Consider the following 19295-nt stretch of genomic DNA (forward strand, 5'->3'; position numbering starts at 1 on the left):
GACATTTATGGATCAATGACCCTGCATCTAAAGCACAAGGAGAGGGAATATTGACCATTTACATGCAGAAGAGAACAGCATGTCCATGCACTCAGATAAAAACATTCAGAACACTCCCTCACGCCATGACTCCACAACTGTTATCACATAGGATTTTAACTGATCATTCTGAAAAATTTACAGCAAGCTCAGGATTTATAAAAATTAGAAAACATAAAATTCTGAATTTGATACTGTGAAATCTTTACTAGACCTCAGCTTGATGGTAAAGAGAAACTGATCACCAAAATAAAAATTAGCCATAGCTTAGCTGCAAGTGATTGTGCCTCGGCTGTATTTATTATTCACAAACAAAAAAACCCACAGGTAATGTGTGCTTGGTTCTTTAAAAATTCCAGGCTGCAAAAAGTCCTGAACTCAGACTTAAGGAAAGAATCTGACTTCAAAGATGAACGACTGTTTTTCAAATAAGACTCTTCTAAAGTTACATGCAAACGGGTCACCAAACACAACTAGATGAGAAAGTTACCCAAAATTTAAACCTTTCCCTCAGACTACATATAAAATCGTGGGAAACCCAGGGGAAAATCTCAGCCACAGCAATAAACTCAACTGAATTGCTACAGACGGCCCAGTGAAGCAAAAGACACAAGAAACAGCCTTCTGGGTACATTAGGAACAAAAGGAATTCTAGCAGTATTACAAAGTCCATTATTGGACAGAAATTCTTCAGTGCGGAGAATCTACACAAGGGAGAACCGTTCAACACATAGCTCTAAGTCTCCAAAGGTAAGTATTATGACAAAGTTTGTGATAAATATTGTCTATTCCTGTAATAAACTACAGTTATAAACAGCAGTTAAGGGTAGATATCAGGACACTGGATCCAGCTAAAGCATTCACATGAAGAAAGGTGTTGTAAGAGATTAAATAATCCAGAAGAGAGTCATAAGAAACATTAGGAAAGTAGAAAAGAAAGCCTCACAAAGGAAACCTCTACCTCAAAGTACTGTGTCTCCCCAGGCCAAGTCCGGGGACAATCACAGTAAATGTTATCCAAATATCAGAGCAGAGGGCTCTTCTGTCTAGCCAAGAAACAAGAAGCACCAGCCTCAATTTAAAAGCAAATAATTTCAGTTATACAAAATGGCATCTACTTCTAATCGGCTCAGGGGAATTCATTTAACACCACCAGCGGAATTGACTGCCTTGCTGGCAATGTTTAAAGAAAGTAACAAAAGGGTTTCTAAATTATGCATTTTTGCTCCAAGACGTCTTAATTTAGGGCAGTTCTCTAGTCTGCATCACACAGGTTGTTTTAAACAGGGTTTCTGTAAGTACTCACAAGCGTTCTTTTTTTTGGCATGAAATCCTTCTGAATAAAAACAAAAAACAGACCGCTGGTGAAAACCAACAGCACAGCTTTTAAAATTCCCCTCTCATTCCTATGTTTGAAGGAATATTTGTTTTCATGTACCAAGTTTCATAACGAAATCCACTTTTTATTTACACAATGCTTATATGTCCTTTGAAATGCTCAATAAACTCTCTATATGTCTTATTTTACGAGTAAGTGGCACCTATGTCAGCTTGCAGACCGAGACATCTCAGCCTTTGCTATTTGACATGACTCTTTCTACACAGAAAAACTTGCCCATCTTTCCATTAACTATTTAACCTACCAAGCAGCTCAGAAATAAAGTGCAAGTACCTACCAGATAATAATCACTACTGCAGATACTCTGAGCCCTTTCAGAGATCCAGAACTGCCTCCATTACATGGTTTATTGAAGTTGGTGCTGGTTTCCAGTGCGGCACATCCTGGTATAGGGGAGAGCTGAGCATCAGAACGCACCCCAAAACCCAGGCACCCCCAGAGGAGCAAACCAGACATCTTCCCCAACTTTGCCTGCACACACACTGTACTGCTCCTTCATGCTCGCCCCCGCACCGCAACGCCACGGGATGCAAGATAACTCTGGAGCCAGAACTTCATGGCTCGCTGCCTGCCGTCAGTCTGTCAGTCCGTCCGTCCTCCGGAACGCCAGCGGTGACAGCGGGCAGGAACTCGCCGGCTCCTCCGGGCGCACCGGGATTGAACTTCTTGATTCTCCTTTCTGACTGACAAGTCAGACGGATTTTCCTCCGCCCTGAGGCGAGCAAAGCCCCGTGCAGGCTCCCGGCACGGGGTGGAGGAAGAAGAAAGGGGAGAGGAGCTCGTTCTCGGAGGGGTCTGACCCCACTGCGGGTCGGGTCGGGGGGCACGCACAGTCCGCGTCCAAGGGATGCCGGCTCTGCCTCCCGCAGCCCGCCCGGAGCCCGCCGCCCCCGACGGGCGATGACCCCCGGCCGCGGGGGCAGCGCCTCCGCCAGACAATGGGGAGGCGGGAGGGCGCGGCCGCCCCACCGCGCCCACCCCGCGGGCTCCGTCCCCGTGGGGCCCGGCCCGCCCGCCCCCGCCGCCCGGGAGCCGCCCCCGCCCCGGGGCGGCAGCGCTGTCCCGTCCCTACCGGAGGAGCGCCCGGCCCGCTCCCGGGGGAAGCGGGGGCGGGCGCAGGGCGCGCCTCCTCGGGCAGCGGAGTCACCCTCCCGCCTCCCGGCGCCGAGAGCCCCCCGAGCGAGTCCCTACCTGCCGGCGCCGCTCCGCCTCGCCCCCTCAGCCCGCGCCGCCGCCCGCCCGCCGCCTGCGCTCACGGCCGCGCCGCCATCTTGCGCTTCACAAACTACTGCACTTCTTTCGGGGCGGGGGGGCGGCGGATGGGCCGGGAGCTCCCAACGCCGCGGCCGCCCGCGCCCTCGCCTCGCCCTGCGGCGCCCACTCGCATCCTCCCGGCGCGGCGCTGCCCCGGGGCGGGAGCGCGGCGAGCGCGGACGGCGCGGCCGCTGCCTCAGCCGCCCTGGCAGCGAGCGGGGGCGGAGCCGCTCCCGCCGCCCCGCCCGTCAGGCGGCGGACACCGGGCGCGGGGGCTGCCCCGGCACCGCAGCGCCGCAGCCCGGGGACACCGGCGGCTCCTGGGCGGCCCGGGCAGGAGCGGGGGTGGCGGGGTGGGAGCTCCGGGCGGCAGCCGCGCCCCCGCTGGCAAACTTCGGTTCCGCGCTCGGGCCTCCCGCCGCGGCCGGGACGGGCTGAGGGACAGCGGCGCCCCCAGCCCGGGAAGGGCTTTGCTGCCGCTCCCGCCCGGAGCTGCCGCCGAGGGACAACACGGCCGCAGGGTCCCGCACCCAAACCAGCGCGAGTGAGGACAGAAGGAGCGGCTCTAACGAAAAAGGCATTTCCCACACCTTGGGTAGTTGGGTTTTTTTGTTAGTTAGAGAACTTGGAGAAAGGAGACCGCTCTCCCTTTACTACGTACAAAATCTTTTAATCAGTATTTGGGTTTAACTCTCATTCAACCAGTTCTCAAAAATGTTGTTTCCCTACACTATTTTTCTCATCACTGTGTGCTATTCTGGGTCAGATGCTTAAACGTGACACTTTCCTCAAAAAGAAAAAAGAAATATATAGGGAATGCTTAACTGTTGACAGGTGGACACAAAAGATGGAAGATTTACACAATGGGGAAGCTTTTTAAAAATCTGCCTAGGTACAGAACCCTGTCGAGCCTAGTGACAGTGCTCAAAACAGAAGTTTTGATCCCAGGAATATTTCTGGTTCCTTAATTCCACACTGTCAGTTTTCAAAATAGTGCTCTTAGTAGATGCACTCAACAGGCTGCCTGCCCCGAGTCACATTGAAATTGGTGATGGCAGCCAAGAAGGAGATCGAGTTAAGGACATTAGTTCATTTATTACATTGTCAATGTTATAAACTGCATTAAAATGTAAATTTTCCTTTTTTTTCCTTCTCCTGAGCTTGTCTTTGCTCTATAATCCATATACTGAGAGGAAGCTGATCACATGCAGTTCTTATTTTAAAACCATAGTATTTGTCCTTGTGTCTTAAATGCAAGATTATCAATGATCAAAATTGTTCTGTGATTAAAATAGAGCAGACAACCCACCACTGAAAAGAGATGAATTTTTTATTAATACCCACCAAACAATACAGAGAAAAAAATCTACATAGCACACTAATGTTTGAACAAACACAGTAGAAGGACACAAAAAGAGACCACTACTGACAGAGGTAAGAAACCAAACACAGAGAAGGATTGCACAGTTTGGCGTTCAGTATCACCACACGTTGTGTATATGAGGTGACAGAACAGCAGAGTGAAGGGTCATGCCACATATTTTATCATGATTTATATAAAATTTTATTTTCATATAGTTAAACTTTGTCCTATTTTTTAAATATCAAATTAACAGATAAATTTTCTCTGCTGGTTTGAAGAGAAATACTTCTTCAAAACAGGGTACTACTTTGCTTTACTTCAATATATTTATCACCAACAATATATTCACTTTTATGTAATAAACAGATATGATTCTTCCCAGGTGACTAGAAAACTATTTACAACTGAATTCAACTACAAGCCATCTGATGAATTAACAATTTGTGGTAAAATGCTTTTCTCCAGTATTAAGATTGTCATTATTTCAAGCACAATTGAACTTTACCTTAGAAAGTTACAGTAGTAAATCTTGCTTTGTTTCAAGTTAGGTTTTCTTTTAAAGAGAGGTACTGAAATTATCTATTCAGATCTGCTGAGTTCAAAAGGCAATCACAGCAGTATGTCACATTAAAATATACATATCTAGAAGGGAAATATCAAAGTCATTAAATGACTTTCTTTGAGCTTTCTTAATAAATTTTAAGATATATCTGTATAAATATATATGTAGATGTAGTATTTATTGAACAATGAAAAGAAAAAACAGCATGCAGTAAAAAGAAAACATTACAGAGTGTGTCAAGTATGCTGAAATCAAGTATCATGTATAACTGAAGGCTGTAATTTCTTTCTTCATTGCCTAAGAAGAAAAAAAGACCAATTAGGAGTCAGTGTGAATACAAACTTAAGAAACCTGTTTGCTACTTCATCAAAAGAAGTGAGAATGTGTGCACACAATTGTTAGCAATGATTTAGCCAATGCATGTGCTACCACCACCACTGTTCTGTACTCACTGGCTCCAACACACCCTTATGCACCCAAAACAGAGAGCAGGCTAGGAAAACTGCAGGGATCTGTATCAGGGGACCATGGATCAACGGTGCTTTCAGCAATTAGAGAGGAGACAGTTCCCAAAGAGTCACAGCTAAAAGCTGAACTGTTCTTTCCTGCACTCTGAATAAATACTTGTTAAAGTCTCTGTTTTCATACAGTAGAACTTACTCCTGGACTGATTTGTGCAATCTCTTTGAATAGGAAATATTCTTTGGTCAAAGGTCAAAGAAGCAGAAAACAAATCAAGTTCTGTCACAAAAGCTCACAAGCACCAGGATAACAAACATGCTAAATCATGTAATTTATGATAGATAGGAGGGTGCATTTTTCAGGAATGGCATCCTGCATCCAATTAGTCCTCACTGTTGCACAATCAGAGCAAGAGCATCTGACTCTCTATCAGATGCGGAAGGAGAGATCAAGATGATCAGGATCCAAGAGAAGATGCTTCCTGGGTTTTTTTTAAGGAAAACTGAGATACATAAAAAAATTTTATCTATTCTTATGCATGACCACCTGGAAGACAAATGGATTCAAGGACTTTGAAGCTGAAGACTGAATATCCAACCTATCTAAATCAACTCAACATTGGGAATGTCAGACTGGGACCATGGGTTACTGTGGAGTATTTCTGCCAAGTTCTGACAACATGGAAATCCTCTCTTACAGGAAGAGATTACAGAACCTGACTCATTAGCATTAAACCTCCATAGGCAGGAAGCTCCCATATATGAAATGAAAGCTGCTTGAGCCATTCTAGCTAAAAAGCAAGTCTGGTGAGACTAAAGTCTCTTCTTGTTATGCCTCATACTTAGTTTCTTTTCAGGAATGGAGTGACTGCTACACAAGTGTTACCACGTGTGAGTGCCCACAAGAGGAGAACGAGGAAGTGACAGACTGAGAAAAGCACCCTCCTTTCACAGCCCCCCCAGGACTGAAGAGGTACTGGAGCAGGAGTGGTGACAGACTGAGCTCAACTGCCTTGGGAGGGCTCTGGGGGCACCCATCATCTTCAAACTTTTTCCTGCTGAAACTGCCAGCAGCTAAGCCAAATGCAACAATAGTTTTGCAATACGGAGAAATGTCTTCCAGACTGTAATGAACAAATCTTGTAACACAGGCAACTAAGCAGCAATGAGTAATACCAAATAACCACGACATTCACAGGGCACACGTACATATGCATAACACACAGACTTGTAATAATGTCAGAAAGTGCAACAAGACAAAAAAATTACCTTCACTAATTCATTTTTGTCACCATCTTCCCGGTGCTGGTAAATGCACTGGCTAAGGACAGCATACAGTTTCTCCATGCGAAATATACTGACGTTCTCAGTTACCACGGCAATAGAATGCAGCACTTGCTGAAGAAAAAAAAATGGAAACCAGAGTTCAGAATAGCACAAGATAAGCAGCAAACAGAAAAGGTAGGACAGGTGTATGGCCAACTTCCCATGTGAAACTTTTTAATTGCTGCCAAAGAAGTGAGTGCATGCTCTTGTATGTGTTGAGTTCTAGCCCTATTATCAAGCAAATAAATGAAAAAACCCAAAACCCCTAAAAAAAAAAAAAAAAAAAAAAAAACAAGCCTAAACAAAACCAAGCAGTTACAGTTTGGAAGATCTCTCAGCTTATTGTCTACAAGTGAATTCCAAAGAGCCTAACACACACAGCAAGTTCCAGTGGCACTCTTGTTAAGGACTCAAGTTTTCTAAAAGATGCATTTGATGACTGTAGCTCTGTCCTCACAGCTGAGAGCTCTGGAAGGGCTCTGTGGTACCATCTCTGCAGTGGGCAGTACCTTCAGAGCACACACTGCTGGCACCCTGACTCCAGAGAAACCCATGTGCATTGCCTACAGAGACAGACATGAACACCATTTCCTCACCAGGAGAAGTGCAGGGGCAGGCACTGAGCCATCTCTGCTCTTTGGTGGCCACTGACAGGACCCAAGGGAACAGCATGGAGCTGTGTCAGGGGAATTTAGGCTGCATATAAGGAAGAAGTTCTTCACCCAGAGGGTGGTCAGGCAGTAGAACAGGCTCCTCAGGAAAGTGGCTACAGCACCAAGATTGACAGAGCTCAAGAAACATTTAGACAATGTTCTCAAGCTCATGGCAGGATTGTTGGGAGTGCCCTGGGCAGGGCCAGGAGTCGGACTCTATTCCTTCCTAGATCCCTTCCAACTCAGGATATTCTATCATTCTGTGAACACAAACCCATAACATTTCCTTGCTTAGGAAGCCTGTCTTGAAAAGTTAATTTCTCTCTTCTCGCTCCATTTCTTTTCATGGCAGATAAACAGCAGCCTCCTCTGGTTTGACCCACCTCCAGGACCTCAACCTCAATTTCCTGAATTCTCCTCACTGCAACATCTCCAGAAAAAGGCCAGGTCCATCTACCCTCCCCAACTCATGCAAAGGAACTTATTTGACCCCCTGCAGCTAGGCATATTTTTGACCCTTTCAGAAACTGTATTGTAGGGTAACAACTTCTCTCCTATAGGGACTGGAAAAACCTTGTAACACAGCACCTATATGAATGTAAAATTCTATCACTGGATTTTGAAAGTGTTTGAGAAGAGAAGATATTAGTATTTTATCCAGAATGACCTTTAAGTCAACCTGCTAACTTCAAAGTCCTAAAGTCATCTCTGCTAAAAATCAATGTAATCTTTCAGTTTCTAATAAATGAAAACATGCAAACAGCAAGCCAAAACAACTCCCCAGTCCATCATAAAAACTGCCAAGACACTAATAACCAACAGCATTACCAGTTTGCCAGTGTGCTATTTTAAAATCTAACAAGCCCTTTTACATTAACAATAGGAGATAATCCAGTCTCCTAAAATTTTAGTTCACCAAAAGCAAGAACAGCAGCCTTCACTAGCTGTGGAAACAAGTCATAGTCCATTATAGGTTGAGTTATTTCACCAGCTATTTATTCCTCCCATACTTTGTCTGAATTGACTGGTTAACAACTGACTTAATTTACAACTCTGTATGTAGCAAGAAAATGTCCTACTCTGGTATTAACAAAATTAAAATTTAAACTTACTTTGAGCTCACAGTAATCCACAAACACTCTCTGTGTGCCAATTTTCACTGCCTTCCCAACACATCCCAGCTGTTTCTCTTCCACCTGAGATGATCTTGCACGAGTCATACGGTGTACCCACAAATCTGGAACAACACAAATTTCTTAAGTCAGGATTTCTCTTTCTCTGAAACACAGTAAGAGTGAAGTACCCTGTACTTGGAGAAGAGAACCTCTCTGCAACAACAGACAACTGTTACCATTTTTCACTGATAAATGCTTGACACTTTTACCTCCTTTCTGGCAAAAATCTCTGCTCCATGAAAACTAGAGACTTGAACACAAAAAAAACCCCAATACTAGACAAAAGGACAGGGGAAAAACCAGGGGAAAAAATCCTGTTGCCATTACAGTATTGTGCTGTAAAACTCCAAAGTAAGTTAGGTTAGAAAACACATCTTACACTGCAAACACTAGGACATAACTCTTCTATTCCACACATGAGCCTGGGTGCACACTGAAGCACAGCTTTTTAACTTAGGTTTCTTATTGCTGGAAAGATCCTCATGCAATAAAAGAAAGCCATTGTTTGTTTTTCAGTTAGGTACTATTTGAAAAATAAACTGCAGAATCAGAAACTCAGCAGCTGCAGAAATACACAAGTTTGGCTGGCATAACTTGAGGGGCAGCACCATTATGCAAGAAACTGTGCACCAATTTGAGAGACAAGTGAGAACAGAAATCAGGAAGGCTAAAACCTGGCAGGTAGTGTAACCCTCCTGAGGAGGAATCAGGGGGTGAATGACCTGTTTGATCTCTCACTTACCATCTGAACGTCCATCTTCAGAAGTTCCAGCTTTTTGACAGTCTGGCATCTCACTCTGTTCTCTTTGGTCTGAATGTTCTCTCCTTTTTCCAGAAGGAGATTTGCCCACAAGGGGAACTCTCTCTCTTTCATTTTCTGTCCTATTTTTCTGTCGTTCTTGAAGTACATTTTCATGTTCTTCAGGAGTATCCTGAGAGGATGCAAATTCAGTGCAGTCTGTGCCAGACTCTTCATTGCTCTCCACTTCATTTTGGTCTTCAGGAATTTTATTCTCTTTATTGAACTGAACATTCCTCTTCTTTGCTGCAATACTTGAAGACTCTCTATTCCTTTTGCGTTTTCTTTTTGACTTCTCTACAAAGAGATACAAGCAAAAGTAATCCAAAACAATACCAAAACAAGAAGCATGCTCATCTTACTTGTCTGAGAAGGAAAATGACCAAATGAGCTTAAATACCACTGCCCATCTCCCCAGACATGTGTCTAGAGAAAAAATTGGTATTTATTAGAGTCAGGTAGCTACTAGATTTTAAAAGATCCAGCTACAGAATTTAATTCACAAAACCAACAGCTTCAAGAGGCTATGAAAACAGAAGTCTTACTTTAGACAGGAAGTCTTACTGGAAAGCAAGATTATTAAGTGACTTAGTAATGTAATATATGTGAACAGAAACATATTTGGAGATGAACCCTCAATCTGTAAATCTCACAAAAGTTAGAGACACATTGGGAAAAGCTTAAGAGGCACTTTTAAGGAAGTATTTGCTGGAGAAAAAAAACCTCCATAGAGATTTCCACCTCATAAGCTTTCTGATTCAGTTAACCTTGTTCAATACAAACTTGCCATTTTCCCTTCCAGAAAACCCCACCACCCTTTGTACTCAGAGAGTACCACAGAGTACCTGTGGGTCAAGTCAGTGGCAAAATTCCCAGATATGCCAGCAGGACCAGGAAATGTCACATCAAGTCATGTGTTTTAAACCCTTTTTTCCCCCCATGTCGTATTCATGGTAAAACTGAAGAAAATAATTATCTTTCCTTTATATGTCTATTATTATTGCTCCCCTTTTTTAACCTTTTCTCCTTCAATTGAAAATCACAGGAATAGAGTTTAATGTTTGAGGGCAGGGAAGGGGAAAACACTGTTGCATACAACTAAAAACTAGGTAAGCATTCAGAAACTGCCATGTACAACTTTATTAAGAGGTAGCAATGTAGGAGCCATTAAATAGCAGTGGGCCACTAAGGGCAGTGTCTTACAATGTCAACTAGCCATTGTACTTGGACTTTACAACCATACTGAATGAATGACCTCTGGATTTATCCCAAGTTTTGCAGCATATTAAAATATGTAATGCCTCTGGCATGAAGAACCAGGCATCATAGGAACCTGTTAAGTCACAAGAACAGCAGCTTCAGCACCTTCTCCAGGAAAGTCTGAGTAAAACACAACTTGCCTTTAGAGCAGGGGGTACTGACATCCACAGGCACTGCTAGGATCTTCAGTTTTTCATTACACTTTGGATCTGTTTTCTTACACCCAGGAACAGAGTCCTCCTCTGGCATTTCACAGAAGGAAGAGGAAGCACAGTCCGAACCTTGCAATAAAGAAGAGAGAGCAAAGCAGGGTGTCTTGCATGGCTGGTCACAGATACTGAGCTAAGTCTTTCATTCCTCAGTGCCAAAGCACATACCTCTCTGCTTACGAGACTCTTTGATTTCTTGGCAGCGGCGCTCGAAATCCTCATCCATCTCCTCCCTCACTATGGAATAGGCAGTGTCTCTCAGAGCACAGGCCCTGTGCCTGAGGAGGCGATCTGAAACAGCCACAACTGAGTGCTTTCTTCCAGCCAATGAAACCCTTAGTTTTGTTTACTTAGAAAGGTTTTTCTCTTGTCATAGGTAGGTTCTGAAAGGTTATCTCAGTCAATCTTTTCAGCATGCCAACTGATAAGTTAATTTTAAAGCAAAAGCAGTAGCTTCCAATCAACATATCTACCACAATTTCATGCCCAAATAAGTTTATTTGATACTGCAACATTCACAACCTGGCCAGAAATGCTCTCTGGGGATCTTTTAAATAATCTGATCTCACATCTACTGCACACCAACGACACTTAAATTTGAAATTTTTACAAATTAGTGATAAAACCACATCCTCACCTCCAGGATCTTTAGCTGGGTTGTACTCTAAAGCATTGCTACAGATTAGATCAATGTCTTTTAGAAAGTCTCTTGCAGTTGGGTACTGGTGCATGTCAATCTTGGACAGAACTGTGGAGAGGTCCATGGGTTGTTTAATAACAGCATTGTAATCAGGTACCTACAAAAGCAATACAGAGATTTAACATAGCAGCCATCAAAACCAATTATTTTCATAAAGTCAAATAAAGGACTTGTTAAAAATCCCAATATGATGCATCCAAAGATGTGGAAATTACCCAAGCAGCTTCTTGGAAACAGAAAGACTATTTCAGCTGGTTTTGAAGAGACAGGCTAGAAGAGGGGAAAACAAAGAAGCAGGGAGGTGAGAAGAATGTGTGGGGCAGAGAAGGGAACCAGCATCCAGAGTGGAACTTGTTTCACTTCCTTTTGGAAAATAACAGCAAAAAAACATTTCTCAGTAAAGTCACCAGAAATTCGCTTTGGTTTTGGCAGCAAGAAAAAGGATGCAGGAATTGCACCTTTGAAGTACCTGTCCTGGGGACCTAGAATGAGATAGCTGGACCCAGGGGTGCCAATTTCTTTATTCTGACAATAGAAGGAACCTAATGACTAGTTCAGATGAGGACATCTATGTTTGTTTAGATTATTCAGATCTGGAAATTACAAGTAAAGGAAAGAGGTCAGTGGACATGAGGGGAAATAGGACCTTGTGGAAATGCAAAGCTATCTCAAATTTCCAGCTGACTTGGAAGTATGTGCCCCAGCCTACACTTATTTAATGAATTAAATGAGAAGCATATGGGAGGAAGAAAAAAAAAAAAAATCACACAGCCTTTATGGTTGATCTTACAGCAAGGAAAGACCCCTGAGAACAGAATCTGAAAATCTGACAAACTGCTGCTTCTACTCTTGTTCTTGCAGAAACTACTGACAGACAATTAAAGAGCTTTACACTTTAAAACAGCCCTGGAAGTACTGTTTATAATTACAGAGAAAAAGACAGATTTTTTTAGTGCTGTAATACACCTACATATTAAAGCCTTTTCACAAGCCAACTGTGTGAGCATTTGATATAACTGGCACCTGGACTAGATGATCCTTGTTGAGATTATTCCATTAGAAGGGTCATCCAAGTTTTAAAGAGGTTTTAGAAGGAACACAGGGACTTAGTGAACACTCAAATAACAGACATTTGAGTGACCCAGAATCAAAAAAGTAAAAGCAAAACAAAACTTCACCTCCCATATCCTGGAGATTCATAATGCTATGATCCTAAAGACAAAGATAAACCTTCCTAGAAAGAACACACAAACACTGAGGAACACACACACACAGAAATTGTGAATACACACAGATATAATGATACTGCAGATCAACACTATATTTACCTCCTGTGGGTCAACAGGCTTTGTGAATGCCCTGAAACGCCTGTCAATGACGAGCCTGTGGGTCACATCCCGCAGGTAAATCCTCAGCTCCCGCAGCGTGTCCTCCTCCTGCTCCTCCAGCTGTTTGAGCTCCTCCTCCGACAGCTGCCGAGGCTTTGGGGGCGGTGCCACAGGCAGCACTTCCAGGGGCTGCCGAGCTGAAATGGAAAATTTCAGTCAATGAATGGTACTCAAATACAGGCACATGAAAAATAACTGACAGAAAATTACCCCAAAGGAAACACTGTATTGTATTAGCTGTTAACTTACTGCTAGCCAAGTTTTATGTTATGTTTTGAATATCCTCACCTGAGTTGTTTTTTGATGCAGGAGGTTCAGCAGCTCGCTTCATAACTAAGTCCTCAAAAAAACTTCTTCTTTCAGCACAGGTAGGCCACTGGATTTTGAAAACTTCTTCACAATCGTTATTAAATAAAGCTTTTATCTAAAGCATGAAGAGAAAAAAATTTCAGATATAAGGCCATGCACATTTTTTGTATTTTTTAATATTCTATTCCAAAAAGCTGAGTGCCTTTCTAAACTAAACTGAATATTCATCTGGCTAAGATAAGCTTTGTAAAGTTGTCTTCTTGGCTGTAAAAGGCTAAATTTTCATAGAATGGCAAATTAAAACACTTGCTCTGAGGAATTATACCATCTAGAGTTTAGGCTTCATGAAAAAAAGATGTGATAAACCACTGATTGGAGAGTCACCACTTCCAAGGTTGGTTACTTTGTATTTACCTGCCTTTCTGTTCTTTAGCTTGAATCTTTATGGCAGCTATGGAGGGAATGGGCAAGTGCCAGCTTGTTGTTAAGGTGGCTTTTAAAATTTTGTTTTTAATAAATTTAAATGAAGTGTCTAAACTTGCATTATTTCCAGGCTGTAGTCTGTTTTTCCATCTCTATTACCAAAGGGTATGGAAATAATTTCATTCCTTACTTCAGGAAGCATTTAACAACATCACAGTAAGTTCTGCTACTAAGACAAAATAATCAAAGCATCATATTCACATTTTGAACACCTTCCTTTAACACTCTCTGATGTTGTTTCTGAAATCCCAGTGCAGCTTGAGGGGACTGGGGAGGTAATTTTACCACCACAAACGTCCAGAAAGCTCAGCAGATAATCTTACTGAATTTTGTTAAGGAATACAACTAAAAATTGATTTCTAAGTTACTTAAATGGAAGTTGGACTTTATCTTTCCAGTATGTCAAGTGTTCACCTACCAGTTGTAAAAAGAAATGGAAATAATAATGAAATTATTGAAATTTGAAATGACATTCCATCAATAACAGTGTGACCACTGTACTTTTCCAGTAAAAATAGCTTTCACTTTTCAGTAAAACAATCTTTTTCCTATCTCAAGCACTGTATATTCTTCACTAAGCACACACCTCACCATCTTGCAGTCACCAAAATGACTGCCTGAAGCAAATTTGTACATCTGTCTAATAAGCATCAGTGTGTGAGAAGGGTGAAACATTTGGGTTAAAGTCAATCCTTTTACTCAGAACACACTTTAGACAAATGCTTTCACACCACTGTTTTGTCTAAGCAAATTTTAAGAGACTTTTAAGAGTGTTTGAGTGCCCAAATAGTAACAGCATGAATTTGCTTTAGAGTGGTACAGCATTCCCATGCTTAAAGGAACTATAAACTAACAAACAAAAAAGGAAGAGTAAAAGAAGTATTGATAAATACCTCTTCTGGGAGATCTCCATGCTTTACATCAGTTGTTGCAAGGAGCAGAACTGGAGCAAATGTTGGAATGTTCTGCAGTAGTGTTGTAAAAACAGCTTTCACTGTGGGTCCAACAGTGTCCCACCACAAAGGGATCTGTGGCACGTAAATGATGCTTGGTGCTGTTCTCTGAGCCTCTCGCATCAACTGGCAAAATGAAAGCTCAGGTAAGAAAACTACATCCTGTAGAACAGGATACTAAATAACTACACATCAAACTCTCTTATGAAATAGGAGTACATGAAGCTAAAACATCAGGACAAATCAATAAATTAACTACTCCTCAACAATAAGGTAAAATTTTCAGTTTTATTCAAACACAGACATGGCTACACAGACAGAAACAGACTTGAATCTCTGCCCAATTTCAAAACTTCTTATGTGTAAGAGAACTCCTGAAGAGCCTCAGCACTCAGCCAATCTGGTGGTGCACCCAAAAAAACACAACAGCCCTTCAGCAAGATGTATTAGCCTGGAGAAATTGCCACACAAGTGCAACTACACCCATTTCAGTTCAGAGCACACACACAGACTCAAAGACCTATGTGAGAAGCCTGCTTACAATGCATAATTTCAAGCACATTTTATAAGAGGTGACCATTCTTTTGTCTGCCTGAAGAGCTAAATCACAACTTCTTACTACCAGAGGATCCATCAGAGCAGATGATATGCTTTGGAAGAGCACAAGCCACTGCTTACAGATGGCACCTCAATCACAGGAGACAAAATGCATCTACTGCCAGAGGGAAGTGACAAATTTCTCCATGTGCCCTCTCAGATTAACAATATTTAGAGAGTTCCTGTCAAAAGGTGGGGAAGCACACATGGTATATCCAGGCAGTCACTAACTACACAGGGCAGTTACTCATCCACAGATGCAACCATCACAGAACAAAAGGAAAATTGCTCCTCCTGTGTGACAAAAGAGCCATGGAATGTGTCTGTCCTGACTCCTACAGCTCTCCAACACTGCTACTAAATTCTGTGAATTGTGAATTCTGTGAAGGTAAAAATATTTTAATACAGAAATGCCAAACAACACCATGTATTCCCTGCCTAAAACTAAAGAAGAAGGAAACCAGCACTAATCTGGTTATATTTAATTTTCCTAGTGAAGGAAAGCACACCAGTCTAACAATCTTAGTGTTATATGAATTTTAATTTCTTTACTGCATGTACTACAAACAAGCTGTATATGTACAAAAAGAAACCCTTTTCCCCCAAACCTTGACTGTCCTATGAATGTAATAATAAACAGGGCTTCAGAAAGTGCATGATGCCATCAGGCTGATGCAGAGCCATCTACTGAGAGCACAGAGGCTTAAGAAGCAATGAAAATTTCCTGGATGCAACACAGACCAGCAGGATTTTTTGGCCACAGAGAGTGCTTTATTAGCAGCACCTCCCATCTTCCAGAGCTGCTAGCAACAACCTCACTGCTTCCTTTCAAAAGGAAAACATGACTATGTATACCATCCTTATACAGTATCATTCCATCCAGAAAAAAAAGTGGATTTCCAAACAGAAGTAAACATAAAAGCCTATCCCAAGCAGGCCTCCTCCATTAAAAATGAATTTTGCTTATTTCACAAATTTACACACAGTTTATATTCAGTTTATGAGTCATACCCGATTAATGAGAAAAAAGATACCTGTGCACATGTTTCTTCTGGGGATGTGATGCTAACAAACAAAGCAGGCAGGTCTAGTGTATAAACAGGGAACTTCTCCAGGGCATGGATTACTGCAGGTGCCAGATGAAAAGCCTGCCCACACCCTGGATCTTCAACTAATAGGAACCGTGGCCTGAAAGATGTTGGCTGGCAACGAGGATTTCTACAACAGTAAGAAGAAAACAAGTTTAAAAACAAGTGATTAATAGGCACACAGATGTTGAAGTTTTTCCTATATGCTTTTTTTTTTTGGTAAATATACTCCTTGTTCCATGAAATAATAAGCCAGACTGATCAGGAAGACTATCAAAGCCTATTTTCTCAAGAACTGGTACCATTTCCACTAAGAAATCCTGCCAGGCCCCAGCATGTCTGCCATTCCTTTAGCTGGCTTAAGTAAGAGCTCTTAAATCCTTCAGGGAAGCTCTCCAGCCAAATGCTCACACAAAACTGGTCTGTGACCTGATATGGGCAGAACAACAACTCTTTCTTTTCTAAGCACAAACCAATCTGGGTCTCTTCACTCCATGTACACCACTATTTTCAATGGGTCTTGACTTTAGGTAACTGAGATCTCTACACCTGCCAAGGTTAGCTAAAATTTGGCTGTAGTGACTGGAGATGGTGGTAAGGAAGAAGCATACCAACATTTCTAGGAAAAAAATTAATGTGGGCACTGAAACACGTTAGCTGTATCTGAAGAAGCACACAATTGGATTGGTTAAATTACTTCTATGGTTTCCTCTCTGAATTGTCTATTAATTTCCTAATCATCTTGTTTTATGAGCATGAAACACTTGTGAAGAGGTTTGTGGGTTTTTCTACCTCAAGACTGTTGTACCTTTACTTGCTAAAGTCAAAGATCTTAGAAGAATAGCTGACCCAACAGTGACAACAATAATCTACTGCTTCAGCTGTTGATTTACACAACTTCCACAATGAAACATCAAAAATTAAGAAACTCTGTAGGTTAAAAGGTACAAAATGCAGACGTTATTTTTCTCACAGTTTTAACAAGTTATTTCTCAATTTGATTTCTCATTTAACAATCTTGGAAGGCAGAAGGGAAGAAGATGGCTACACAAATCCTTAGGGTTCTTTTAAGCTAAAAGGGCAGACAGCACATTTTTTGGGTGTTGAACCTTTGGATTAAATCAACATGTTCTGATAATCTGTGGACCACTGACTTAGGCAAACAGGGCAGGGCCAGTCAGTTTGATGGGCCAGGGCAGTTTATTTAGTTAGAACATTTGGATCCAGGTGGATTTCACACTTACTTCTTGCAAATATTGACCAACCCCCCCACACCCATCACTCCTTCATCCAGCACCCCTCACAAGAAATCAGTTTACAGACCCAGCCATCTTAAAAATATAAACATAAAGGGGACAAACAAAACCTGTTTAAAGTGAGGAATTCTGCCTTTTCACGATCAGGTACTTTGTGAGCTGGATTCTCTTCAAAGATTGATGGTGATTCCTCTTCACTGTCAATCACATCATTTCCTAAAATAGGATTTAAAGGTGAGAGCTTTGTTGACTTTCCTGAATAGTTCAAATCTCACTCTTGCATTAATACACCTTTGAAATCAGTGCAGGAAATCATTCTCTTCTATTTTGTTGAGGACATACACTGAATGGTATTTTCTGAAGGGTTCATTCTATCATAGATGTAAGGAGATTGCACAGCTTCTACAAAGCTGTCCTATGTGCCACAATTTGCGTCAGGTTTCCCTGTTGACAAAAACTTGGGAGTTTTTTTTTCCCTTGGAATAAATTTGATTAGGAGCAATGTCTGTACTTCCTAGACACCTGAAAAACCCAATGAGGCCACTGCCTTTTGAAACAGGTTTTCCCACCAGGTGTGAGAAAATTAAGTGAATGTAATGACCACAGCCTTCCATTTGTCCAGAACTAGTCAGAGTATAAAGACCCACACAACTTCTAAGTGAGGCTTCCACACAACTTCTAAGTGAGGCTCCTCGAAGATCACAAAAGGGGAGATAATGGGAGGTGGACAGAGAGGGGGAGCAATTATCCATCTCCCAGCCCCAGTGCTTTCATTGTGTTGGTGGGTCTCTGCCTCTGTTTCATCAGCACAAACAATCCCAGCTCTACCAGGAGTGATACTGGGAGAACATTCTCCAGAGATCAACACAGTAAATATCTATTCACAGACCTCCATTAATCAAGAGAGAGTGTATCAATATTGATTTGTTCTCACCGACTAAACCTGATTAAGGGTGATGCAGTGAGGAGCATGAGCTCACCTATGCAATGGAAGCCAAGCCCTAAAATACAACAACTAAAACACTGTGTACTGCAGGTCACTCACAGCTGCCATCCAGCACTCTGCACATCCAGGCTATAAAAGTGAACTGTCATTATGGCTGAGGGGTTTATGTGTGTTACTGCATGTATCAGGAGCTTTTGCTTTGGCAGAATTTTAAACAGGTGGATGTTGTTGTACCTTGCTGTTGGTCCTTCTTCAGTGCAAGCTCTGCATGGGGAAATACTCTCTGTAAGGCTTGTAAAATCCTTTCCAATGTGTTTTCTAACAGTGGTTTTAAAATAGGTGATAGTGCTCGCCCAGGTGAAGCCACAGCCCTCTGTGAAGCTGGAACAGTCTTCTGCATGGCCGTGGCAAAATCCTTTGCTGTTATTTTAATGGAAGCAATGTCCAACTGCAGCTTCTCACTCCTTTCATAGATCTGGGGATAGCGGCGCCGCAGAGCGCAGAGAGCAGCTTCAGCACACAAGGCTTTGATATCAGCACCACAGTACCCTGATGAGCAAAACAAGAATCAGATGTTGTCAGCATCAGGAAACACCAAAGTCAAGGCCAAGAATTCTAAAGTGCAACAATGAAAGACTTTGCATGCAGCCAAAAATTAACAGGGTAAGAGGTAATTTAAAGAATTACTGCACTGCAGAGAAGTTCTGATATGTGCCTCACAGCCTGATAGCTTGCACTAAGGAAGCAGCCCCTAGTCAAAACTTCACTCCTGGGAAAGAGGGCCTAAACCCATTCAGTGTTTTAAGGAAAAAGAAAACTGAAAGCAGCATCTGCCTTGGTTTGCTCCCAAGACATGCCAGAAGCATCACTGCCTTGCTCTACAGCAAGGCACCAGAGCTCAAGTACTGCCTGGAACAAGTTCTGGGTCCCCATGACCCAGCCACGCAGCAACCTACAGTGTTTTCAAACTCACCAACACATTTCTCAGCCAGCTCTTCAAGAAACTTGTCCAATGGCTTCAGGGTCCAGTCTCGTGTGTGAATTTTGAAAATCTCTTTTCTCGCCTGAAAACCAA

The 19295-nt window shown here is 42.3% G+C and overlaps 2 protein-coding genes across 3 annotated transcripts in view; both read right to left on the reverse strand.

Moving 5' to 3' along the window:
* The window catches only part of ZHX1 (zinc fingers and homeoboxes 1), a 28899-nt gene extending 26201 nt beyond the window's left edge, over positions 1-2698 (reverse strand). For both annotated transcript variants that reach the window (XR_010030212.1, XM_063173698.1), the window contains exons 1-2: positions 2630-2698; positions 1716-1821 (exon numbers count right to left, since the gene is read on the reverse strand). The gene's annotated coding sequence lies outside the window, so the exon portion shown is untranslated. The remainder of the gene's footprint in view (positions 1-1715; positions 1822-2629) is intronic.
* Positions 2699-4004: 1306 nt separating this feature from the next.
* The window catches only part of ATAD2 (ATPase family AAA domain containing 2), a 30129-nt gene continuing 14838 nt past the window's right edge, over positions 4005-19295 (reverse strand). The window contains exons 15-28 of the mRNA XM_063173717.1: positions 19194-19284; positions 18455-18769; positions 17385-17490; positions 15965-16148; positions 14274-14459; positions 12877-13012; positions 12529-12725; positions 11138-11297; positions 10669-10791; positions 10432-10572; positions 8975-9328; positions 8170-8294; positions 6348-6476; positions 4005-4914 (exon numbers count right to left, since the gene is read on the reverse strand). Coding sequence (XP_063029787.1) covers positions 4876-4914; positions 6348-6476; positions 8170-8294; positions 8975-9328; positions 10432-10572; positions 10669-10791; positions 11138-11297; positions 12529-12725; positions 12877-13012; positions 14274-14459; positions 15965-16148; positions 17385-17490; positions 18455-18769; positions 19194-19284 — 2286 coding nt within the window. The 3' untranslated portion in view covers positions 4005-4875. The remainder of the gene's footprint in view (positions 4915-6347; positions 6477-8169; positions 8295-8974; positions 9329-10431; positions 10573-10668; positions 10792-11137; positions 11298-12528; positions 12726-12876; positions 13013-14273; positions 14460-15964; positions 16149-17384; positions 17491-18454; positions 18770-19193; positions 19285-19295) is intronic.

The sequence above is a fragment of the Melospiza melodia genome, chromosome 1 (assembly GCF_035770615.1).
Source record: "Melospiza melodia melodia isolate bMelMel2 chromosome 1, bMelMel2.pri, whole genome shotgun sequence".
In the NCBI taxonomy this organism is placed as follows: domain Eukaryota; kingdom Metazoa; phylum Chordata; class Aves; order Passeriformes; family Passerellidae; genus Melospiza; species Melospiza melodia.